Source organism: Heterodontus francisci, chromosome 14, assembly GCF_036365525.1.
Source record: "Heterodontus francisci isolate sHetFra1 chromosome 14, sHetFra1.hap1, whole genome shotgun sequence".
Classification (NCBI taxonomy): domain Eukaryota; kingdom Metazoa; phylum Chordata; class Chondrichthyes; order Heterodontiformes; family Heterodontidae; genus Heterodontus; species Heterodontus francisci.
In genome coordinates, this window is record NC_090384.1 from 15,656,795 (window position 1) to 15,683,662 (window position 26,868).

General features: G+C 51.0%; 1 protein-coding gene across 1 annotated transcript in view; it reads right to left on the reverse strand.

The window, feature by feature from the left end:
• Positions 1-2,140: 2,140 nt before the first annotated feature.
• The window catches only part of LOC137377247 (transmembrane protein 178B-like), a 75,578-nt gene continuing 50,850 nt past the window's right edge, over positions 2,141-26,868 (reverse strand). Inside the window, 2 exon segments of the mRNA XM_068046787.1 lie at positions 2,141-2,950; positions 6,389-6,526. Coding sequence (XP_067902888.1) covers positions 2,706-2,950; positions 6,389-6,526 — 383 coding nt within the window. The 3' untranslated portion in view covers positions 2,141-2,705.

Genomic DNA, 26,868 nt, shown 5'->3' on the forward strand with positions numbered 1-26,868 from the left:
TGGGAAGGGTTGGCCTGCTGCTGTTACCTCATTGGTGGATAGATTTTAAATCAGAGCACAGAGATAGATGGGCACCCCCTTCCTGCTAGGCCCACTGCTACACTGTGACCCACTGAGACAAGAACCCTGGGAAATGCTGTACAGTCCTCGTGCCACTGTATTTATTCAAGAGTATTAGACAGGAGTGGCCACAGCTCCTTCGATTTAAGGCTCAGAGAGTCAGTGTTGTCCAATATATCAGCCACAAGCCACATGTGGCTAATTGGGAATCCAGATGTGCATTTCCGATTAGTGAATAAAAGGTGCTTAATAGATTCTGTTGTTGGGCCTGTGAGCTCAATACTCAAATGTGTGCGACTCTCTGTGAACTTTGTGTTTGTTGCTAAAACGCTAAGATGAAAATCAGTGTATGTGAGTGATTTTTGAGTGCTTTACTGCCTTAGTTATTGCATGATGGGAAACGTTTGTTGAAATACATGCAGTACATGAATACGTGAAGTACAGGTTCAGGCAGGTTGTTCAACCTTGCCCGTCTAAGAGTGAAGACCAAAGTACGGAAAGTCCTCATCAGGGAACTCCTCTTTGCTGACGATGCTGCTTTAACATCTCACACTGAAGAGTGCCTGCAGAGACTCATCGACAGGTTTGCGGCTGCCTGCAACGAATTTGGCCTAACCATCCGCCTCAAGAAAACGAACATCATGGGGCAGGACGTCAGAAATGCTCCATCCATCAATATCGGCGACCACGCTCTGGAAGTGGTTCAAGAGTTCACCTACCTAGGCTCAACTATCACCAGTAACCTGTCTCTCGATGCAGAAATCAAAAGCGCATGGGAAAGGCTTCCACTGCTATGTCCAGACTAGCCAAGAGAGTGTGGGAAAATGGCGCACTGACACAGAACACAAAAGTCCGAGTGTATCAAGCCTGTGTCCTCAGTACCTTGCTCTATGACAGCGAGGCCTGGACAACGTACGTCAGCCAAGAGCAACGTCTCAATTCATTCCATCTTCGCTGCCTCCGGAGAATCCTTGGCATCAGGTGGCAGGACCATATCTCCAACACTGAAGTCCTCGAGGCGGCCAACATCCCCAGCATATACACCCTACTGAGCCGGCGTCACCTGAGATGGCTTGGCCATGTGAGCCGCATGGAAGATTCAGGATCCCCAAGGACACATTGTACAGCGAGCTTGTCACTGGTATCAGACCCACCGGCCGTCCATGTCTCCAGTTTAAAGACGTCTGCAAACACGACATGAAGTCCTGTGACATTGATGACAAGTTGTGGGAGTCAGTTGCCAGTGTTCGCCAGAGTTGGCGGACAACCATAAAGGTGGGGCTAAAGTGTGGCGAGTCGAAGAGACTTAGCAGTTGGCAGAAAAAAAGTCAGAAGCGCAAGGAGAGAGCCAACTGTGTAACAGCCCTGTCAACCAATTTTATCTGCAGCACCTGTGGAAGAGTCTGCCACTCTAGAATTGGCCTTTATAGCCACTCCAGGCGCTGCTTCACAAACCACTGATCACCTCCAGGCGCTTACCCATTGTCTCTCGAGACAAGGAGGCCAAAGAACATTTACCCAGATTGTGTGTATGTATGTGAGACATTTTCTACTAAAACGATTGAAGGTAGCTAAAAGAGTCAGCGATTTCTCTTGGACAACACTGATCATCTGAGAGCTATGATTTTTCTTTGATACCTTTAGGAAGTTGGCCATTGTCTGTGCAGTAACTGCTCCTCTCATCACCAGCCCTAACCAGTTTGTAATGGTACAGAATTAAATATCAACTGCGCTGGCTGTCAATCAAGCCAGAGCTAATCCATGACCTGGAAGTGTACCCTTCCCGGGTTCCGACACTGTAATATTCCACAGACAACCGATCCTGACACTGAACTTCTGTGATGTGAGGGGGAGAGAGGATGAGATACTGCCCAGTAATCTGCAGCTCAAAAGCTTCTGGTGATTGTTTTATTTGTTTCTTTTATCAGTTATATTAAAAAAATGCATTCCGAACAATAGGCTGTAAATCCTTGCTTGCACCTGTTTTAAAGATTTAACCAAAAAAAGGGAAAAAAATTCAATCACATTAAATGCAATTTACAGCAATGAAATTCTGTACAATTGAAAAATGTTTCATTCTTTATACAAATAAATGCAGAGGCAATACACATCCAGTCAGATCCACTTTACAAAACAAGGTCCTAAGCTGACAAACCAGGTGGTTTCAACCTTCCTACAATCCTCACCTCAGCTCCTTCCTCCTTGGAATGTGCAGCTGGTTAAATTCTGGGGTGGGAGGGGACATGATTAGCTATAAACATACATGTGAGTTATTTGTTGTTAAGTTTCTGGAAGTCGACTAGGATGCTGAAATGGTAGGTAGTATCAAAATTGTCTATAATAAATTTGGGAAAAGAGACTAATGATTTAAAGGGAAAAAAAAATTTTGCGAGTTTTAAAAATTTTTCCTTAATTGACTTCAATGTACGAACACTGCATTATCACAAATCATTCTATTAAATACATTCAACAAAACTGCTTTGTGTAGACTTGGTTTACGTGTTTAAACAATTCTCACCACCCTGCCCAGGGTCGCAATACTGCTCGTGGTGACTCTGTCACTTCACAGGCTGGCTGATTCGCTCCCTCAGGGCTACTGATCTTCTCACCCAATCCAGGGTTGCTAAGTAGCACTGTTACGGATGTCACATGGTCCCATTCTCTGCCCGCGGTTTCTGTATGACTGTGTGAGGGGTGCTGAGGGAAGGGGCCAGAGTACAGAGGAAGCCCGCCAACAGTGTGAGTCCCAGTCCGCCCCAGGCACAGAACATAGACCAGCCGTAGCCGTGGCTGATGTCCTCAGGCAGCCCATACATGTGCCGAGGGAAACGGGAAAGTTCAAAATTAATTCCAGCTACACAGGTGCAGAGGGAGATAATGCAACAGGTTCCTGATGGAAAGAAAAGAGAGAATCGTCATTTCTCATCTAGATGCTGCCCCTCTGCAACACCATTTATAAACACATCAGATTCTATGTGTACATTGACAACACCCAGCTCTACATCACCACTACCTCTACTATCCCTGATTCATTACACTGCTTGTTTGACATCCAGTACTGGAGCAGCAGAAATTTTCTACTAAATATTGCAAAGATCTTGGTCCTCTTTGAGCCACCGAATGCATCCCTCTCCTTAGCAACTGCCTGAGGCTGAACCAGACTCTTTGCAACCTTGGTGTTGCACTTGACCCCAAGATGAGGTTCTAACCACATATCTGCACCATCATGAAGACCACCTACTTCCACCTCCATAATACTGCTCGTCTCTCCCATGTCTCAGCTCAGCTACTGCTGAATTCCTTATCCATATCTTTGTTACCTCTAGACTCGACTAGAAAGAAAGACTTGCATTTACATAGGGTCTTTCAAGAACACATTGTCCTAAAGCACTTTACAGTCAGTTAAGTACTTTTTTTTGAATGTGGACACTGTTGTAATGTAGGAACCGTGGCAGCTAATTTGTGCACAGGATCCCACAACAGCAATGGCCAGGAAACAGTGCCATGGGATCTTTTACACGCACTTGAGAGAGCATAACAGGCATCTGTTTAACGTTTCTTCTGAAAGGCAGCACTAGTCCAATGTTATCTTGTTTGACCTCCCATCTTCCACTCTACATTAACTCGAGCTCATCCAAAAATCTGCTGCCCATATCCTAACTCATGTTAAGTCCCATTCACCCATCACCCTCTGTGCTCGCTGACACCCGGTCCAGCAACACCTTCATTTTAAAATGCACATCTTTAAAATCCCTCCATGGCCATGCCCCTTCCTACCTCTGTAATCACCTCCAGCTCTCAGAGCGACAGAGTCACCAGCCAGTGTACATATATTGCCCTGAGAGGGAGGGACTGAGAGACACCAGTCAGTGTACAGATACCTCTCTGAGGGACTGAGAGACACCAGTCAGTGTACAGATATCTCTCTGAGGGACTGAGAGACACCAGTCAGTGTATAGATATCTCCCTGAGGGACTGAGAGACACCAGTCAGTGTACAGATACCTCTCTGAGGGACTGAGAGACACCAGTCAGTGTACAGATACCTCTCTGAGGGACTGAGAGACACCAGTCAGTGTACAGATATCTCTCTGAGGGACTGAGAGACACCAGTGTATAGATATCTCCCTGAGGGACTGAGAGACACCAGTCAGTGTACAGATACCTCTCTGAGGGACTGAGAGACACCAGTCAGTGTACAGATATCTCTCTGAGGGACTGAGAGACACCAGTCAGTGTATAGATATCTCCCTGAGGGACTGAGAGACACCAGTCAGTGTACAGATACCTCTCTGAGGGACTGAGAGACACCAGTCAGTGTACAGATATCTCCCTAAGGGACTGAGAGACACCAGTCAGTGTACAGATACCTCTCTGAGGGACTGAGAGACACCAGTCAGTGTACAGATACCTCTCTGAGGGACTGAGGGACATCTGTCAGTGTACAGATATCTCCCTGAGGGACTGAGAGACACCAGTCAGTGTACAGATACCTCTCTGAGGGACTGAGAGACACCAGTAAGTGTACAGATACCTCTCTGAGGGACTGAGAGACACCAGTCAGTGTACAGATACCTCTCTGAGGGACTGAGGGACATCTGTCAGTGTACAGATATCTCTCTGAGGGACTGAGAGACACCAGTCAGTGTACAGATATCTCCCTGAGGGACTGAGAGACACCAGTCAGTGTACAGATATCTCTCTGAGGGACTGAGAGACACCAGTCAGTGTATAGATATCTCCCTGAGGGACTGAGAGACACCAGTCAGTGTACAGATACCTCTCTGAGGGACTGAGAGACACCAGTCAGTGTACAGATATCTCCCTGAGGGACTGAGAGACACCAGTCAGTGTACAGATACCTCTCTGAGGGACTGAGGGACATCTGTCAGTGTACAGATATCTCCCTGAGGGACTGAGAGACACCAGTCAGTGTACAGATACCTCTCTGAGGGACTGAGAGACACCAGTAAGTGTACAGATACCTCTCTGAGGGACTGAGGGACATCTGTCAGTGTACAGATATCTCCCTGAGGGACTGAGAGACACCAGTCAGTGTACAGATACCTCTCTGAGGGACTGAGAGACACCAGTAAGTGTACAGATACCTCTCTGAGGGACTGAGAGACATCAGTCAGTGTACAGATATCTCCCTGAGAGAGAGAGAGAGGGACTGAGAGACACCAGTCAGTGTACAGATATCACCCTGAGAAAGAGAGAGGGACTGAGAGACACCAGTCAGTGTACAGAAATCACCCTGAGAGAGAGAGAGGGACTGAGAGACACCAGTCAGTGTACAGATATCTCCCTGAGGGAAAGGGACTGAGAGACACCAGTCAGCATACAGATATCTCCCTGGAGAGAAGGACTGACAGAGACCAGTCAGTGTAGAGATATCACACTGAGAGGGAACTGAGAAACACCAGTCAGTGTACATATATCTCCTTGAGCGAGAAGGGACTGAGAAACACCAGTCAGTGTACAGATACCTCCCTGAGGAAGAGGGACTGAGAGACACCAGTCAGTGTACAGATATCACCCTGAGGAAGAGGGACTGAAAGACACCAGTCAGTGTACAGATATCACCCTGAGAGGGGACTGAGAGACACCAGTCAGTGTACAGATATCATCCTGACAGGGGACTGAGAGACACTAGTCAGTGTACAGATATCACCCTGAGAGGGGACTGAGAGACACCTGTCAGTGTACAGATATCACCCTGAGAGGGGACTGAGAGACACCTGTCAATGTACAGATATCACCCTGAGAGGGGACTGAGAGACACCTGTCAGTGTACAGATATCACCCTGAGAGGGGACTGAGAGACACCTGTCAGTGTACAGATATCACCCTGAGAGGGGACTGAGAGACACCTGTCAGTGTACAGATATCACCCTGAGAGGGGACTGAGAGACACCTGTCAGTGTACAGATATCACCCTGAGAGGGGACTGAGAGACACCTGTCAGTGTACAGATATCACCCTGAGAGGGGACTGAGAGACACCTGTCAGTGTACAGATATCACCCTGAGAGGGGACTGAGAGACACCTGTCAGTGTACAGATATCACCCTGAGAGGGGACTGAGAGACACCTGTCAGCGTACAGATATCTTCCGAAGAAGGGTCACTGACCCGAATCGTTAACTCTGCTTCTCTTTCCACAGATGCTGCCAGACCTGCTGAGTGGTTCCAGCATTTCTTGGTTTTATTTAGTACAGATATCTTCCTCAGTTTGAAAGATTGGGTGAAGCAAAGAGCACCGCTCTGTAACTCCATTGTAATGTGTCTGAACTCGCTGTCTGTAGACAGGTCACATTGATTCTCTCACCTCCCATGAGAAAGAGCAGACCAGCCACGTACTGCATCAGATCATGGTCCTTGCAGCACCCCAGCATGCCGATGATCCAGCCGAAGAGGATGATGGACACTGCCATTCCAATAAATCCTGCTGTCATCCGGCGCAGATCTGTGAACAGGAGTCAGTACCTTTGGTTAAAGAGGAAAAGAACTCAAGGCACCAACCCCGACGTGATTATATCACAGCACTGGCATTGAAACTGTGTTAGCTACAGAGTCAAGTTTCCTCTACACTGTCTCATCAAACACTTCCAATGCAGGTACAGCATAGGGTTAGATACAGAGTAAAGCTCTCAAAAAGAAAGAAAGAAAAAAAAAGGTTAGATGCAGACGAAAGTTCCCTCTACACTGCCCCCATCAAACACTCCCAGGACAGGTACAGCGTGGGTTAGATACAGAGTAAAGTTCCCTCTACACTGTCCCATCAAACACACCCAGGACAGGTACAGCACGGGATTAGATACAGGGTAAATCTCCCTCTACACTGTCCCATCAAACACTCCCAGGACAGGTACAGCACTGGGATTGGCTGGGCAATTTGGAGCACTTCCTGCCAGCAATCAGGGGGAGCAGCTGCACCTGTGCTGCAGCAACTGCAGAGTGAAGAGAGGAGACTGGAGTAATTGGAGAAAGGTGAATGCAGAGTGGAGAGAAACCATCAAGGAAGACTGCAATTGTTTTGGAGAGGTGGGTGTCAGGGAATCTGAAAGACTCTTAAGTTTGAACTGTTTGGGGGAGGGAGAAGAGGCCTGAAGACTCAGGGGTGGGGCAGCCAAATCCAGTAGGGGCTGCTGTATTTGTATTGGTGCTTGCACACAGGGAGCTCCCTCCCCATCCCAACTGCCTGCTCGGGACAGCTGGAGTTGCCCGGGTGAAGACTGTCCTGTTAAGATCAGAAGAGGAGAGTACAGGGTGGCTCCAGCCGTCCCGGGCGAAGAAGCCTGGAAGACAACAAACAGTTTTGGACTAATTTTGATAAAGGTGCTCCAACTGGCAGTTGGATCAAACATCCTTTTCAGCCTTTCTCTCCCTTCCTCCACTCAGTCGCCTCAGTCACCTATCCTCCCCTTTTCCTTTACCATCCTACCCCACCCTCCTCTACTCCCACTCCACTTTGTTTAAAGTTTGCTTTTTAAAAAAATTGTGTAAATTAGTTTTGTTTCTTGGGGGTGGACGTGGCTCTTAGACCCCATGGCAAGCCCTCCTTCGCTGGTGGCGGGGCCTTCCCGTACATATGCTGCTGCGGCTGCTGCAGCTGCATCTGCACCTGTTGCCCCGTCACCATTTGCTTTATTAACATCGAAGCATGGGGTCAAGAGCTACGTCCACCCAAACATGACTATAGAGGCATGTGTGAAAGCAATGGCCGAGGTTGTTGGCCCTTCGGCCATTGTTGCAGCCTCTAAAATGTACGGGAAGGTAGTGTAAGTCCTGAAGACCGAGCGGGCGGTGTCCCTGGCTCTGAACAAGGGGCTCACAGTGGGCGGGACCTTTCTGCCAGTGGACCCCCTGGAGGCCACTGCGCAAAGGGTAATTTTATCCAACGTCCCGCCCTTCATTCCTGGTGAGCTCCTCCTTCCCCACCTGCACCATCTGGGGGAGGTAAAGACGGGGCTCACCCCAGTCCCGCTCGGTCTTCGGGAGAACAGCCTCCGACACGTGTACTCCTTCCGCCGCCAGTTATTCATGCAGCTGGCGCGGGAGGAGGTTACAGAGGGCCACTTTAATGTAGAGTTCCAGGGGACGGCCTACCGCGTCTTCTGGACCTTGGACGGGGTGCGGTGCCATGTCTGTAAGGGGGTGGGGCATGTTCGTAAGAACTGCCCCAACCTCCCGGCTGCCAACTCCAACTCGGCGGCCCGGGGTGGCGACGCTGCACCTCCTCCCACCCCGGCTACACTTCCACCAGATACCATTCAGTCGGTACCGGAGGCTGTGGTTTTCACGGCCTCCGGCAGGGAGGGGGGGTGACCATCCAAGTGGAAGGAAGGCGCGGAGGAGAAATAAACATCGAGAGGCGCGTCCCCTGGACACCGTGAGAGTACCCGAGTCTGAGCTCAGCACAAAGCCCGATCTCAGGAAGTCAACCTGCCCCAGGGCTGGGCTCAGGCCCAGGGTGAATAAAATAGAGAGTGCGGAGGTCGAGGCCTCTGATGACATGGAGGTCTCTGAGCCTCCGCACCCAACTGGGAAAAAGAGGAGAAGGCACCCCTCCACTGAGGTAACAAGGGGCCCTGAGGCGCAGGGTCCATCTGTTGGAGGGGAGCTGTCTCCTGTTTCGGGTCCCCAGGTTTCCCCTACCGCCACCACCAAGGCGACAAAGTCCAGGCAGGAGCACCCTATTCCTCAGGATGGAGGGGAGGGGAAGGCCCTGGCACATGAGGCCCCTCCTGAAGGAGTAAGTGGGGCCCTGCTTGTGGTGGGAGAGCCTGGGGACGCCGCCCATTCTGCCACTGCTACCGGGTCGGGTGCCCTGAGTGAAGGGGAGGGCGAGGCCCCAGAGGGTCGGCCACCCCAGCCGGAGTCCACCACCAACCAGGAGACCCCCGACCCGGTTATAACCGAGAATGCTGCCCCATCTGCTGGGCCTGTGGGTGCTGGCGGAGCGGGAGATGGCCTCCTCTCTCCGCCTCTGGTCTTGGCTCCGGCTGGATTTCCGGAGTCGAGAACTTCTGTCTCCCCGGACCACTCATTGGCCTGGGGACGGACGTAGAGGGGGGTCCTGAACTGCTGGTACCCACAGGCTCCAGTTTCACAATCGAACCCAGAGAGGACTCCTCTGCCATCGATCCTGGGGGTGGGATCGTGACGGATGCAGGACCAGCTGGCGCGGTCGGGACGTCCGCCCCACAGTGTGTGCTGGATGTGTCGGCCGCTGGCGGTGACGACACGGAGGAGGATGGGGATTCGGTGTGGGGCACGGAGGATGATCTTGATTCCATCGCCAGTGAGGTGGTGGAGTCCCTCGTGCCTCCCACCGAATCTCCTCTCATCCTCCGGGATTTCCTCGCGGTTTGCAGGGGCTGCCGCAATAAACTTCAGCTGGCCCTTGACCGTTGGTCGAATCTGGCGCTGATCATCCAGTCCGTCTGTGCCGCCCTGAAGATAACGGGCAAGCGCGCGGGCGTGAAACTGGTTGAGAGGCGCCGTTTTAATGTGTTCCTCAATGGGTTGCTGGGGGAGTGGAAGGCCAGGTGCACTTCCACTCCCTCCTCACAGTGAGGTGTTGGTGACGGGTTTTAAGTACCTTTGACATGAAGATAACCATAGCCAGCCTCAACATCAACGGCAGCAGGGGGTCTCACCGCAGATTTCACAATCTCTCAGTCCTCAGGGAAGGGAGATACGCAGTGAGCTTTCTGCAGGAAACCCACACCGTTCCGGGAGACGAAGCCACCTGGCTCCTGGAGTGGCAGGGTGGGGTCTACATGAGTCACCTCACCCCTATTTCTAGTGGGGTGGCTATCTTGTTGGCCCCGACTTTTCAGCTGGTGATCTTGGGGTCAAGGAGCTAGTGCCGGGCCGCTTGCTCCACCTCGCCGTTCGCCTGGGTAGCGTGCCGCTCCACTTTGTGAACGTGTACGCGCCCAGACCCGGCGCGTTGCAAGCGCGTTTCTTTGAAGAAGTGTCCGCTCTCTTGAGCTCCATCGATAGCGGCGAGTGCATCATCCTCGGGGGGGATTTTAACTGCACCCTCGAGGTGGGGGATCGCTCCGGTCTCCAGCGCGGCCAAGCGTCGGTGGAGAAGTTGAGGGGGCTGATCAGCTCCCTTAACCTGGTGGACGTCTGGCGGAATCTCCATCCCGACTCCAGCGCCTTAACGTGGAGGTCTGGAGGAGGAGGGTCGCGAATCGACCGCCTCTACATTTCGCAGGCGTACGTCTCCCGCGTCTCGGCGGCCTCCATGCGGCTGGTGCTGTGCTCGGACCACCGCCTGGTGTGGGCGGAGTTTACTCCGCTCCGCACGTGGGCGGGGTCCGCGTACTTGCACTTTAACAACCGGCTGCTGGAGGACGAGCGATTTCAGGACTCGTTCTGTCGATTCTGGGCCGACTGGAGAAGGAAGCAGGAGGGTTTCCCCTCCTTGAGGCTATGGTGGGATGTGGGCAAGACTCACATCCGCGTCTTCTGTCAGGAGTACGCCTTTACATCGGGGACCTGGGGTGGAGGGTGCTGCACAGAGCAGTCCTGTGCAATAGGCTTTTAAGTAGGTTCACGGACTCCCAGGCCGCCTGTACTTTCTGCGGCCTGGACGAGTCCGTGTTCCACGTTTATACGGAGTGTGCGAGGTTGCAGCCCCTATTTGAGTGTCTGAAGGGGCTGCTCCTCAAATTCTGGCTGCACTTCAGTCCCACGCTCCTGATCTTTGGGCACCCGGTGCGGAGGGGCTTGGGCCGGGAGGAGGATCTCCTCGTCGGTCTGCTCCTGGGCCTGGCCAAGGTGGCAATTCACAGGTCCAGGTTGCGGGCCGTCGGGGGGAACGTCCTCCCCGATTGCCTGCCCCACTTCCGCGGTTACGTTCGCGCCCGGGTGTCCCTGGAGAAGGAGCATGCGGTGTCTGCCGGTACGCTTGAGGCCTTCCGCGACCGGTGGGCACCGCAGGGACTGGAGTGCATTGTCGACGCCGAGAATGGCATTTTAATTTGAGTTTTTTGTTTATTTATCTGGTTTTAATAAAGTTATTTTAAAACTGTAAATATGTATATAAAGCGGGCCTGAGGAATAAAGGCCCCCATCGCCGTGAAAAATATAAAAGGGGCCTGGGGTATAAAGGCCACCTTAAAAAAAAAAACGGGGGTTAGATACAGAGTAAAGCTCCTTCTGCACTGTCCCCATCAAACACTCCCAGGACAGGTACAGCACTGGGATTGGCTGCTCTCTGATTTGGGAGCCTGAGTGCATCAACGAGGTGCAGCTGACTGTGGCTGTGTGCAGAGGTTGGAGGCTGCAGGCTGTGTGACTGCTGCAAGAGGGAGATTCAAACTGAAACAAAAGTTTGTTCCAAATTTCAACCAAGGAAGGAAGGCAGAGAACTGGAAGCTCTTTTGTGAGTTTGTTTTATCCTGAAGTCTTTTTCATTGATTGTTGGGGGTGGGGAAAGAAGAGACCTGAAGACCTTGGGTGGGGCTGCATTGTTCAATAGGGAGCTCCTGTGTTTAACATCTCTGGATAGGGAGCTCCCTCCCCACCCCAACTACTAAGCCTGGGACAGCTGGAGCTGCCCAGGTGAAGAGACTTCTCTTCTCTTTTCTCTTATCTGAACATCGAAGGAGGCGTGTGCCTTGGCAGCTTACAGCTGACCCAGGTGAAGACATCACCCCACCCTCCCAACTGGAAGACCAGCTACAAGACTTCTTTAAAATACCAACAAAGACTGATTCCTCCTGGCCTTCCTCTCCCTCAGCCTCTTCCCCTGTGCTACATCCTTTAAATGTTGCTTTTTTGATTTATTGTATTTGCTCTTTTTTTTCTCTCAGCAAAGTGCCTGTAACTCTTCTACCCCATGACTTCTCAGTCCTCTCCGGTGGCGGGGCCCTCCTCTGCTGCAGCAGCTGCGACAGCTGCTCCTGTGGCCCCGTCACCATTTAAAATCTTAACATCAAAGCATGGGGTGAAGAGTTACACTCATCCTAATATGACTATTGAGGCTTGTGTTAAGGCAATGGCCGTGGTTGTCGGCCCCTCGGCCATTGTTGCAGCCTCAAAGATGTATGGGAAGGCTGTGTTCTTCCTGAAGACCGAGCGGGCTGTGTCCCTCGCCCTAAGTACGGGGCTCACAGTGGGTGGGATTTTCCTGCCAGTGGACCCTCTGGGGGCCACTGTGCATCGGGTAATCTTGTCGAACGTCCCACCCTTCATTCCTGATGAGCTCCTCCTCCCCCACCTACACCATCTGGGGGAGGTGAGGTCAGGGATCACCCCAGTCCCGCTCGGTCTTCGGGAGCACAGCCTCCGACATGTGTACTCCTTCCGCCGCCAGCTATTCATGCAGCTGGCGCGGGAGGAGGTCTTGGAGGGCCACTTCGGTAGAGTTTCAGGGTACGGCCTACCGCGTCTTCTGGACCTCGGATGGGGCGCGGTGCCATGTCTGCAAGGGGGTGGGGCATGTTCGTAAGAACTGCCCCAACCTCCCGGTCGCCAGCTCCACCTCGGCGGCCCAGAGTGGTTCCACAGCACCTCCTCCCACTCCCCCCACACATCCAATAGACGCCGCTCAGTCGGTTCCGGAGGCTGTGGTTTTCACAGCCTCCGGCGGGGAGGGGAGCGTCCGTCCAAGCGGAAGGAAGACGCGGGGAAAAAAGAAACATCATGAGGCGCGTCCCCTGGACACTTTGACTCAACCCGAGCCTGAGCTCAGCCCAAAGCCCATTCCCATGGAATCCACCTGTCCCAGGGCTGGGCTCAGGCCCAGGGTGACTAAAAAGGAAAAAAAAGGGTGCGGAGGTGGAGGCCTCTGATGACATGGAGGTCTCTGAGCCTCCGCGCCCCAGTGGGAAAAAGAGGAGAAGGCACCCCTCCACTGAAATAACACAGGGCCCTGAGGTGCAGGGCCCATCTGTTGGGGGGGAGCTGCCTCCTGTTTCGGGTCCTCAGGTTCCCCCTACCGCCACCACCAAGACTGCAAATGCCGGGCAGGAGCTCCCTATTCCTCAGGATGGAGGGGAGGGGATGGCCCCGGTACATGAGGCCCCTCCTGAAGGAGTAAGTGGGGCCCTGCTTGTGGTGGGGAAGCCTGGGGACGAGGCCCATTCCGCCACTGCTACCGGGTCGGGTGCCCTGAATGAAGGGGAGGGCGAGGCCCCAGAGGGTCGGGCCTCCCAGCCGGAGTCCACCACCAACCAGGAGACACCCGACCTGGTGAAAACTGAGAGTGCTGCCCCATCTGCTGGACCTGTGGGTGCTGGCGGAGCGGAAGATGGCCTCCTCTCTCCGCCTCCGGTCTCGGCTCCGGCTGGATTTCCGGAGTCGGGATCTTATGTCTCCCCTGGACCACTCGTTGGCCTGGGGACGGAGGTGGAGGGGGGGTCCTGGGCTGCTGGCGCCCACAGCTCCAGTTTTACAATAGAACCCAGAGAGGACTCCTCCGCCATCGATCCTGGGGGTGGGATCGTGACGGAGGCGGGACCAGCTGGCGCGGCCGGGACTTCCGCCCCACAGTGTGTGGTGGATGTGTCGGCCGCTGGCGGTGACGACCCGGAGGAGGATGGGGATTCACTGTGGGGCACGGAGGATGATCTTGATTCCATCGCCAGTGAGGTGGTGGAGTCCCTCGTGCCTCCCACCGAATCTCCTCTCATCCCCACGGCGGAACTCCGGGATTTCCTCGCAGCTTGCAGGGGTTGCCGCGATAAAGTTCAGCTGGCCCTCGGCCGTTGGTTGAATCTGGCGCTGATCATACAGTCCGTCTGTGCCGCCCTGAAGAAAGCGGGCAAGCGCACGGGCGTGAAACTGGTTGAGAGGCGCCGGTTTAATGTGTTCCTCAATGGGTTGCTGGGGGAGTGGAAGGCCAGGTGCACTTCCACTCCCTCCTCACAGTGAGGTGTTGGTGACGGGTTTTAAGTACCTTTGACATGAAGATAACCATAGCCAGCCTCAACATCAACGGCAGCAGGGGGTCTCACCGCAGATTTCACAATCGTTCAGTCCTCAGGGAAGGGAGATACGCGGTGAGCTTTCTGCAGGAAACCCACACCGTTCCGGGAGACGAAGCCACCTGGCTCCTGGAGTGGCAGGGTGGGGTCTACATGAGTCACCTCGCTCCTATTTCTAGTGGGGTGGCTATCTTGTTGGCCCCGACTTTTCAGCCGGAGATCTTGGGGGTCAAGGAGCTAGTGCCGGGCCACTTGCTCCACCTCGCCGTTCGCCTGGGTAGCGTGCCGCTCCACTTTGTGACCGTGTACGCGCCCAGGCCCGGCGCGTTGCAAGCGCGCTTCTTTGAAGAAGTGTCCGCTCTCTTGAGCTCCATCGATAGCGGCGAGTGCATCATCCTCGGGGGGGATTTTAACTGCACCCTCGAGGTGGGGGATCGCTCCGGTCCCCAGCGCGGCCAAGCGTCGGTGGAGAAGTTGAGGGGACTGATCAGCTCCCTTAACTTGGTGGACGTCTGGCGGAATCTCCATCCCGACTCCAGCGCCTTCACGTGGAGGTCTGGAGGAGGAGGGTCCCGAATCGACCGCCTCTACTTTTCGCAGGCATACGTCTCCTGCGTCTCGGCGGCCTCCATGCGGCTGGTGCCGTGCTCGGACCACCACCTGGTGTGGACGGAGTTCACTCCGCTCCGCATGCGGGCGGGGTCCGCGTACTGGCACTTTAACAACCGGATGCTGGAGGACGAGCGATTTCGGGACTCATTCTGTCGATTCTGGGCCGACTGGAGAAGGAAGCAGGGGGGCTTCCCCTCCTTGAGGCTATGGTGGGATGTGGGCAAGACTCACATCCGCGTCTTCTGTCAGGAGTACGCGAAGGGGTCGACCAAGAGGCGGGAGGCCGAGATCTGGCGCCTTGAGAGGGAGGTGCTCGACTTGGAGTCCAGCCTCGGTCATGCTGTCACGGACCCGGCCCTGTGGCAGGCGTAGAAAGAGAAGAAGGGCGCGCTGAGGGACCTGCAGCTCATAGGGTCCCGAGGCGCGTACGTGAGTTCGCGGATCCAGATCCTGGAAGATTTGGACCGCGCCTCACCCTTCTTCTACTCGCTGGAAAAATGGTGGGGGGTCCGTAAGCAGCTCGTTGAGCTGCTGGCCGACGACGGATCCTCCATCACGGATCCGGAGGGACTGGGCCTCCTGGTCCGGACTTATTACAGTGCGTTGTTCTCTCCGGATCCGTCCAGCGAGGATGCGCGCAGAGTTTTGTGGGAGGACCTGCCGCAGGTCAGCCCGGAGGGCGCGAAGGATTGGAGGCTCCGCTCACGTTGGCGGAGCTGACTGGCGCCCTCCACCAGCTCTCAAGAGGCAAATCCCCAGGGCTGGATGGGTTGACCGTGGAGTTCCTCAGGGCGTTCTGGGACGTCCTGGGGGACGATTACGCGCGGGTCATGGGGGAAAGCCTGGCGACCGGGGAGATGCCCCTCTCGTGGCGCAGGGCGGTCATCGTCCTGCTGCCGAAGAAGGGCGATCTCCGCCTGCTTAAAAACTGGCGTCCGGTCTCCCTCCTCAGCACGGATTATAAGATCTTTGCCCGGGCTATGTCTACCCGCCCAGGCTCCGTGCTGGCCCACATGATCCACCCCGACCAGTCCTACACGGTCCCGGGCCGGTCCATCCAGGACAACATCCACCTGGTCCGGGACCTGATCCATCTTTCCCAGAGGACTGGTCAGTCGGTCGCCTTTCTCTCCCTCGATCAGGAGAAGGCGTTCGACAGGGTGGATCACGAATACCTTTTCGGGACTCTGCACGCTTTCGGACTCGGGCCGCATTTCGTGGCCCGGGTCCGACGTTTATACGCCGCCGCAGAGTGTCTGTTCAAAGTTAACGGGTCCTCGACGGCGCCCCTTCACTTTGGGAGAGGAGTGCGTCAGGGATGCCCCATGTCCGGCCAATTGTATACCATCTGCGTGGAGCCCTTCCTGTGCCTGCTTCGCAGGAGGTTGACGGGATTGGCTCTGCGCGAGCCGGCCATGCGGGTCATCCCCTCGGCTTACGCCGACGACGTGCTCCTCGCGGTCATAGATCCCGTTGACTTGCGGAGGATGTGCGACTGCCAGCAGACCTTTTCTGCCGCGTCCTCCGCGAGGATCAATTGGGAGAAATGTTCCGGACACCTGGTGGGTCAGTGGCGAGTGGTCTCCCTGCCGGAGGAGATGACACCTTTTGCGTGGAGCACCACGCACCTCCTCTATCTGGGAGTCCACCTTAGCCCCGCTGAGGAAGCCTGGCCGGCAAACTGGCAGGAGTTGGAGGCGAAAGTCACCGCTCGGCTGGGGCGCTGGACAGGACTGCTCCGAGTGCTTTCCTACCGGGGCCGAGCGCTGGTCATAAACCAGCTGGTGGCCTCCATGTTGTGGTACCGGTTGGTCACTTTGGCCCCGCCCCCTGTATTTGCCAACAAGATCCAGAAGAAACTCGTCTATTTCTTCTGGGGCAAGAGGAAACACTGGGTCTCTGCCGCGGTCCTGAGTCTCCCGACTGAGGAGGGCGGCCAGTCGCTGGTGTGCGTCCGCACCCAGGCTGCAACTCTCCGCCTTCGGACCCTGCAGAGATACCTGTACATCGAGCGTCCTCCTAGATGGTGTGCGCTGGCGACGTATTTTTTCCGCCAGTGTTACTGCCTTCAAGACGACACGCAGCTCCCGGTGGAGTCCGTTAGCCGCGCCTCTCTGAGGGAGTTGCCTGTCTTCTACCGGGATCTATTCCGAGTCTGGAACATGGTCGCCTCCAGTCAGGGCGCTCCCCCGCCGGCGGAGGAGAGCGCCTCGGCTGCCCGGGCGGCCGACTCTGGGGACGGTCCGGCGGGCGGAGTAGCCGAAGCCCTCGGGATGCCCCTCACTGCAGGGTGGCGAGGGAGAGCGGAGCGCTCCCGGCCGAGCTGACCCCCGCTCGGCCGGAACTGCTCATTGGCCATGAAACCCTCCTCTGGAGCTGGTCCCGCACAACCCGAACCGATTCACGGAAATGCCCTCCGTGCCATTCCAATCGGCGCGGAGGGGTTGCCTGTACGGGCTGCTCCTGCACACTCTCCACTTCCTCGCCCTCGTCAGCCGGCCAGACACGCCCTGGTGGTCCGCGTTGCCATCTGGCAGCGAGGTGAAACCCCGATGGAGGTCTCTCTACGCAGGAGTCCTCCCCCTTTACATCAAAGAACAAAGATAAAGAACAAAGATAATTACAGCACAGGAACAGGCCCTTCGGCCCTCCAAGCCTGCGCCGATCCAGATCCTCTCTCTAAACATGTCGCCTATTTTCTAAGCTTCTGTATCTCTTTTCTTCCTGCCCATTCATGTATCTGTCTAGATACATCTTAAAAGACTCCATCGTGCCCGCATCTACCACCTCCGCTGGCAATGCGTTCCAGGTGCCCACCACCCTCTGCGTAAAGAACTTTCCACGCATATCCCCCCTAAACTTTTCCCCTTTCACTTTGAACTCGTGTCCTCTAGTAATTGAAACCCCCACTCTGGGAAAAAGCTTCTTGCTATCCACCCTGTCTATACCTCTCATGATTTTGTACACCTCAATCAGGTCCCCCCTCAACCTCCGTCTTTCTAATGAAAATAATCCTAATCTACTCAACCTCTCTTCATAGCTAGCGCCCTCCATACCAGGCAACATCCTGGTGAACCTCCTCTGCACCCTTTCCAAAGCATCCACATCCTTTTGATAATGTGGCGACCAGAACTGTACGCAGTATTCCAAATGTGGCCGAACCAAAGTCCTATACAACTGTAACATGACCTGCCAACTCTTGTACTCAATGCCCCGTCCGATGAAGGAAAGCATGCCGTATGCCTTCTTGACCACTCTATTTACCTGCGTTGCCACCTTCAGGGAACAGTGGACCTGAACACCCAAATCTCTCTGGACATCAATTTTCCCCAGGACTTTTCCATTTACTGTATAGTTCACTCTTGAATTGGATCTTCCAAAATGCATCACCTCGCATTTGCCCTGATTGAACTCCATCTGCCATTTCTCTGCCCAACTCTCCAATCTATCTATATTCTGCTGTATTCTCTGACAGTCCCCTTCACTATCTGCTACTCCACCAATCTTAGTGTCGTCTGCAAATTTGCTAATCAGTCCACCTATACTTTCCTCCAAATCATTAATGTATATCACAAACAACAGTGGTCCCAGCACGGATCCCTGTGGAACACCACTGGTCACACGTCTCCATTTTGAGAAACTCCCTTCTACTGCTACTCTCTGTCTCCTGTTGCCCAGCCAGTTCTTTATCCATCTAGCTAGTACACCTTGGACCCCAAGCGCCTTCACTTTTTCCATCAGCCTGCCATGGGGAACCTTATCAAACATCAGGGACCTATGGTGGAGGGTGTTGCACAGAGCAGTCCTGTTCAATAGACTTTAAGTAGGTTCACAGACTCCCAGGCTGCCTGTACTTTCTGCGGCCTGGACGAGTCTGTGTTCCCCGTATATATGGAGCGTGTGAGGTTGTAGTCCCTGTTTGAGTATTTGAAGGGGCTGCTCCTCAAGTTCTGGCTGCACTTCAGTCCCACGCTCCTGATCTTTGGGCATCCGATGAGGAGGGGTGTGGGCCGGGAAGAGGATCTCCTCGTCGGTCTGCTCCTGGGCCCGGCCAAGGTGGCAATTCACAGGTCCAGGCTGTGGGCCGTCGGAGGGTCTGTCCTCCCTGATTGCCTGCCCCTCTTCCGCGGTTACGTTCGCGCCCGGGTGTCCCTGGAGAAGGAGCATGCGGTGACCACCGATACGCTTGAGGCCTTCCGTGACCGGTGGGCACCGCAGGGACTGGAGTGCATTGTCGATGCCAAGAATGGCATTTTAATTTGAGTTTTTTGTTTATTTATCTGTTTTTAATAGTTATTTTAAAAATATAAATATGTATATAAAAGGGGCCTGGAGTATACAGGCCACCTTATAAAAGAAAAAAAAACGGGGTTAGATACAGAGTAAAGCTCCCTCTACACTGTCCCCATCAAACACTCCCAGGACAGGTGCAGCTCGAGGTTCCTTTCTGACTAAAGATATCAAGGTTAAAATGAGACAACAAAAGGAGGCTTATGACTACTGTAAGGTTCATGCTACAGTTGAGAACCAAACAGAATACAGAAAGTACAGAGGAGATCTAAAACAAAAATCGAATGGGGGTGGGTGGTGGTGGGGAAGATAGTACATTAGCAGCTAACATAAGAGGAAACACACAAGTCTTTCACAAACACACAAATAGTAAAAGATTAATTAAGGCAAAAGTGGGGCCCACTAGAGACCAAAATGAGGTTTCCTTGTGGAGGCAGAGGACATAGCTGAGGTACTAAATTGAGTACTTTGCAACTGTCTTCACGAAAGAATAAGATGCTGCTAATGCAGGAGCAATGTTGAATAGGATAAAAATAGATAAAGAGGAGGTACTTAAAAGGATGGCAAAGTGGAAGGGTCACCCATTCCGGATGGGATGAGTTACTGGGGTAAGTAAGGATGAAAACTGCAGAGGCTCCGACCTCAATCTGCCAATTCTCCTTGGAAATGGGGGTTGTGCCAGAGGACTAGAGGATTACAAGTGTTACAACACTGTTTAAAATAGGGTCAAGGGATAAACCCAGCAACTGCAGGCCAGTCAGCTTGTCAGTGGTGGGGAAACTTTGAACAATAATTAGGGTGTCTCAGGGTAGTGTTCAAGGACCTTCCCTCCATCATAAGGTCAGAAGTGAGGATGTTCGTTGATGATTGCACAACGCCTCAGATACTGAAGCAGTCCATGTCCATATGCAGCATGTCCTGGACAACATTCAGGCTTGGGCTGATAAGTGGAAAGTAACATTCCCGCCACACAAATGCCGGGCAATGACCATCCCCAACAACAAAGAATCTAACCGTGTCCCCTTGACATTCAATGGCATTACCATTGCTGAATCCCCCACTATCAACATCCTGGGGGTTACCATTGACCAGAAACTGAACTGGTGCAGCACATAAATACTGTGGCTACAAAAGCAGGCCAGAGGCTGAGAATTCTGCAGTGAGTAACTCATCTCCTGGCTCCCCAAAGCCTGTCCATCATCTGCAAGGCACAAGTCAGAAGTGTGATGGAATTATCTCCACTTGCCTGGATGAGTGCAGCTCCAACAACACTCAAGAAGCTCGACACCAACCAGGGTAAAGCTTGATTGGCACCCCATCCACCACTTTCAACATTCACTCCCTCCGCCACCGATGCATAGTAGCGGCAGTGAGTACCATCTATAAGATGCACTGCAGCAACTCACCAAGGCTCCTTCGACAGCACCTTCCAAACCTGCGACCTCTACCATCTAGAAGGACAAGGACAGCAGATGCATCGGAACAGCACAGTGGCGCAGTGGTTAGCACCGCAGCCTCACAGCTCCAGGGACCCGGGTTCGATTCCAGGTACTGCCTGTGTGGAGTTTGCAAGTTCTCCCTGTGTCTGCGTGGGTTTTCTCCGGGTGCTCCGGTTTCCTCCCACAAGCCAAAAGACTTGCAGGTTGATAGGTAAATTGGCCATTATAAATTGTCACTAGTGTAGGTAGGTGGTAGGGAAATATAGGGACAGGTGGGGATGTTTGGTAGGAATATGGGATTAGTGTAGGATTAGTATAAATGGGTGGTTGATGTTCGGCACAGACTCGGTGGGCCGAAGGGCCTGTTTCAGTGCTGTATCTCTAATCTAAAAAAAGCACCACCTGCAAATTCTTCTCCAAGCCACACATCATCTTGACTTCGAACTATATCACCGATCCTTCACTGAGGTCAAAATCCTGGAATTCCCTTCCTAACAGCACTGTGGGTGTACCCGCATCAGATGGACTGCAGCAGTTCAAGAAGGCAGCTCACCATCACCTTCTCAAGGGCAATTAGGGATCGGCAATAAATGCTGGCCTGGCCAGCGACACCCACATCCCATGAAACAAATTTTAAAAAATTGGAAGTGTATGGGCTAATAAATAAAAGCCAGCATGGACTGGTTAAAGGCAAATCATGTTTGAGTAACTTGATCAAGTTCTTTGATGAAGTAAGGGAGAGAGTTGAGGAGTACAAAGCGGCTGATGTTGTGTATTCGAACATTTGGCAAAGTACCACCTAACAGACTTGTCAGATTAGAAAGAAGTTTACAGTGCTGATCTCCAGGAGTCAATATTAGGACCACTGCCCTTTTTGACATATGTATATATTAAGACCTGGACTTGGGTATACCTTCAAGGTATAACTTCAAAGTTTGCAGATGATACAAACCCGGAAATGTAGTAAACAGTGAGATGGACAGTAAGAGCGTTCTGGAGGACAGAGGCAGACTGGTGGATGGGCAGACACTTGGCAGATGAAATTTAACACAGAGAAGTGTGAAGTGATACATTTGGTCAGAAGAACGAGGAAAGATAATACAAGCTAAATGGTACAATTTTAAAGGGGGTGTTTGTGCACAAATCTTTGAAGGTGGCAGGACAGGTTAACAAAGCAGTTCATTAAGCATATGGGATCCTAGGTTTTATAAATACAGGCACAGAGTACAAAAACCATGAAGTTATGCTAAACCTATATAATTCATTAGTTCGTCTCCAGCAGGAGCATTGCTTCCAATTCTGGGGACCACACTTCAGAAAGAAATCGAAGGCTTTGGAGACGGTACAGGAAACTTTACTAGAATGGTTCCAGGGATGAGGAAGTACAATTACATGGATAGACTAGAAAAGACTAAGAGTGGATTTGATAGTGGTGTTTAAAATCATGAAGGATTAGACAGAGTAAATAAAGAGAAACAACTTCCAATGTCTGAATGGTCAAGCACACAAGGTGTTTAGGATTTGGAATGCATTGGCTGATGGGGATGTGGAAACAGATTTAACAGCCTTCAAAAAAGAATTGCATGAATATGGGGAAAGGATGGAGGAAATGAGACTAACTGGATTGCTCTTCGAAAGAGCTGGTGTAGACTCAATGGGCCGAATGGCCTCCTTCTGTACCATACTATTCTGTAACATAAACCTCTTCTTCTGTGAAGATTAATGCAAAAAGCAATCATTCAACAAGACCGCTATTTCCCTGTTTTCATTTGCAATATTATCCCATCTGCTTTTAACTGGCCACATTACCCTCGCCTACACTTTTTCTTCTAATCTGTTTGTAAACTCTTTGTGTGTTAATCTAGACATCTCTCTCAAGTTTCTTTCAATGTTCCTTTTTGCAGTTCTTACTATGTATTTTTCTGTTCTCTATATCTCTGCAGACCACTCGACAATATTCTTTGCACTTTTCTATGCTGTTTTCTTTAGTTTTATGTTATCTCTCACCCCATTGTCAACCATAGCTGTTTTATTTGACACGTAGAACTCTTCCCCTTAGGAGTATATGCTGGTCCTGTATTAAGCTAAATTCTTCTCTGAACTCCTCTCACTGTTAATCTGTAGTTTTACCCGATAACAGTCAAGAGTCTCTCATCTTGCTAAAGCGGCTTTTGAAAAATCTAAAATCTCAGTCACTGTGCCCTCTACACTGTCTTATCAAACACTGCCAGGGCAAAAACAGCTTCCTCTACACTGTCCACTCAAACATTTACAGATTATATACTGAATAACGCTTCCTCTACACTGTCCCATCAAAACCTCTCATTGCATATAAAGGGCAGGTTAAATATACAGTAAAGCTCCATCTACATTGTCCTAAATACTAACAGGGCAGGTACAGCATGATTTAGATATAAAGTAACGCTCGTGCATCATTGTCACATCAAACACTGCTGAGGCAGGTAAATGACAGGTTAGATACAGAATAAAGCTCCCACAGCAGGTCAAGCACAGATCAGATTTAGAGCTCCCTCTACATTGTCCAATCAAGCAATCCCAGTGTGGGTACAACATGGGTTCGATACATAGCTCCCTCTACTCTTCCCCATCGAACACTCCCAGGCAAGTACAGTGTGGGTTAGATACAGAGTACAGCTCCCTTTACACTGTCCCATCAAGCACTCCCAGGGCAGGTACAGTGTGGGTTAGATACAGAGTACAGCTCCCTCTGCACTGTCCCATCAAGCACTCCCAGGGCAGGTACAGTGTGGGTTAGATACAGAGTACAGCTCCCTCTGCACTGTCCCATCAAGCACTCCCAGGGCAGGTACAGTGTGGGTTAGATACAAAGTACAGCTCCCTTTACACTGTCCCATCAAACACTCCAAGGGCAGGTAAAACATGGATTAGATAAAGAGTAAATATCCCTCTACAATACCCCATCAAACTATCCCAGGGCAGGTATGAACTGGATTGGATACAGGGTACAGTTCCCTCAACAGTGCCTCATCAAACACTCCAGGGCATTAAAGCAAGAATGAAGCTTGAAGTGTAAATCTCCCAAAATACTGTCCCGTGAAGAACTCCTAGGTTAGGAACAACATGAGCAAAATGCAGAGTAAAGCTCCCTCTACACTGTCCCATCAAACACTCCCAGGACAGGTACAGCACGGGGGTTAGATACATTCCGCGACCGATGGGCACCGCAGGGACTGGAGTGCTTTGTCGACGCCGAGAATGGCATTTTAATTTGAGTTTTGTTTATTTCTGGTTTAATAAAGGTATTTTAAAAAATATAAGTAAAAAAAAACGGTGTTAGATACAGAGTAAAGCTCCCTCTGCACTGTCCCCATCAAACACTCCCAGGACAGGTGCAAAAAAAAAACCAGGTTCCATACAGTGAAAATATTCCTCTACAATGTTCCATGAGGCAGCAGCGGAGGCTGATAAATCCGAGCAGTGGAACAGCGGACCTAATTGGAGACAGCAACGGGTAATAAATCCGAGCAGTGGAAGAGCAGACCTGATAAGAGACAACAACGGGTGATAAATCAGAGCGGGGGAAGAGCGAACCTGATTGGAGGCAGCATCTGCTGATAAATCAGAGTGGGGGAAGGGTGGACCTGATTGGAGGCAGCATCTGCTGATAAATCAGAGTGGGGGAAGGGTGGACCTGATTGGAGGCAGCATCTGCTGATAAATCAGAGTGGGGGAAGGGCAGAGATCCAGGGTGTTTCCAAAACAACAAGGAGTGACGTCGGAGGACAGCAGGTAGGTGATTGGTTAGTGATTTTTTTTTTGCTAAACTCGGGCAGTGGTTTAAACTACGACTGGGAAACTATAAAATACTGCATTAAATTTACAACTCAACAAGTTAAACTAATTAATAAAATTTCAATTGGGGTAAATATAACAGTATGTGAATGAATAAGAGCATTAGCACAGGAGACATTAACTAAAATTAATGATTTATACAAGGGACTAACTAGATTATAAAAGAGGAAAAATAGATTATTTCTGAGATCATGGATGGGCAGCTGAGACCTGTTGCTTGCAATTTCTGCGCCATTTTGGAACTTCAGGACACCTGCTTGAGCTCGAGCTCAGGATTTCCAAACTTTAAGGGCAGCTGGAGTCACTGCGGAGCATCAGGCAGAATGAGATTTTCTTGGATTGTGTGTTCCAGCAGGTGGCCACCCCACAGGTAATAAGAGTTCAGGATAGTCGATGGGTGGCTATCCAGAAGAATAGGAAGAAGCAGGGAGTGCAAGAGTCTTCGGGGGTGGTGGGGGGGGCGTGTGCTACTCTCACACAGGTACTCAGCTTTGGAGTGGGAGTGATGACACTTTGAAGGAGTGCAGTTCTGACCATGGCACCAATGGTCAAGGGACTGCATAGGAGAGAACAGCATAGAAATACATAAGAACATACATACGAATCAGGAGCAGAAGTAGGCCATTTGGCCCTTCTAGTCTGCTGTGCCATTCTTCAATCAGATCATGGCTGATCTGTTTGTGTTTCGAATTTCACACCCCCATCTACCCCGATAACCTTTCATTCCCTTTCCTAACAAGAATCTATCTACCTTCGCCTTAAAAATATTCAATGACGCCACCTCCACCACCTTCTGAGGCAGAGAGTTCCAAAGTTGCACAACCCTCTGAGAGAAAAATTTCTCCTCATCTCTGTCCTAAAAGGGCAACCCCTAATTTTAAAACAGTGCCCCCACTTCTGGACTCAACCACAAGAGGAAATATCCTTTCCACATTGTTACAAGTGCTTTGTTTTTTAAAAAGAAAACTTGGAGTTCTGTGTTTGAAAAAAGGATTTTTCTCTGACAACATTGAATGCTGAACTGTGTGGGGCACAGACTGCAAGGCAACTTGTTTCCAAATAACAGCAAGGGAAATAACAGGTCACATGACTGGATTGTTGGAGAGTTTCAGTTTCATTTTTGGCTCTGTGAAAGACCAAAGTTGGGCAGGAAGAAGTCAGAACAAACTGGCTGGAATCTAGTTTTTGCAGACCAGAGAAAGACCTCTTCCTGAAAAGAAAGCTTACTTGCATCTCCTGAAAAAATGGAACTCTATATTTGATTTGTGGCTGTGTTCTGCCTGGAGAGGGAAAAAGATCCCTAGAGAGGAGAGAAAAGAGGAGTTGCTGCTCTCTGTGGAGAAAGGCTCTGCATTGTTAAAGGTAGAAAATTCCTATTGCCTCCAGTCTCATGAAAATCTCTGCCTCAAGAGTGATTCCCATTACTTGTGTTTTTGAGAGATCCTGAAATCTCAAGAAAGCTTCTGTTGCAAGAATGCTACTTTAAAATTTAAGAAGACCTGTTGCTGAAAGATCTGCGTGATGCCTGCTGCAGATGAATTGACTACCCATCACAGATTGTTCATCAAACTCACCTGGAGAGACTTTGAGTGGCATCTGGCTATTGTACTCTGGGACACCTCACCGATCTGGAACTATCCTACCAGACCGTCACCACCAGCTATTTTACTATTCCGAAGGAACAGGTGAACACCAAAAAGCCTTTTTCCCCAGTTAACCGATTTTTGAATGTCTGTGTGTGTGTGCATGTGGGTTAGGAAGAATAAGAAGTTATAAAACCTTTTCATATCTAGATTTATCTCATTATTGTTAAGATTTAGTTTATTAATAATTAGTTAATTTTGTTGTCGTTTAAATAAACCTGTTTTGGTGTGCTTTATTATGTGGGATAAATAAAGTGTTTAATTTGGTTAATTTCTGGTAGGTGGAAAACTTTACTAATATGCTATGACCTGGGGAGTAGTGGGACTGAATTAACAGTGCATTATTCCCGCCTTGGTCGTAACAACATCCACCTTGTCAAGACCGTTCAGGATCTTATATAATTCAATCAAGACTCCCCTCACTTTTCCAAACTCCAGTCAAAACAAGCCCAACCTTTCCTCATAAGACAACCCGCTCATTCCAGGTATCATCTAGTAAACCTCCTCTGATCCGCCTGCAATGCATTTACATCCTTCCTTAAATAAGGAGACCTAAACTGCACACAGTATTCGAGATGTGGTCTCACCAATGCTCGGTATAACTGAAGCATAACATCGTTTCTTTTATTTTCAATTTCTCGTAATAAAGGATAGCATTCCATTAGCCTTCTTTATTACTTGCTATATTTGCATACTAACTTTTTGTGACTCATGCACTAGAACACCCTGAAATTCTGCAGTTGTTTTCTGTTTAAGTAATACTCTGCTTTTTTACTCTTCCCGCCAAAGTGAACAACTTCACATTCTCCCACATTATACTCCATCTGCCAGATTTTTGCCCCGTCACTCAACCTATTTATATCGATCTGCAACCACCTTATGTCAAGTGGAAGGCATAGAAATCAAGGGCAAGAAACAAACAGGGCCATAGTGCAAAATAATGCTAAGATGACTAAGAATGTTAAAAAGACAAGCCTAAAGGCATTGTGTCTCAATGTGCGGAGTATTCGCAATAAGGTAGGCGAATTAACTGCGCAAATA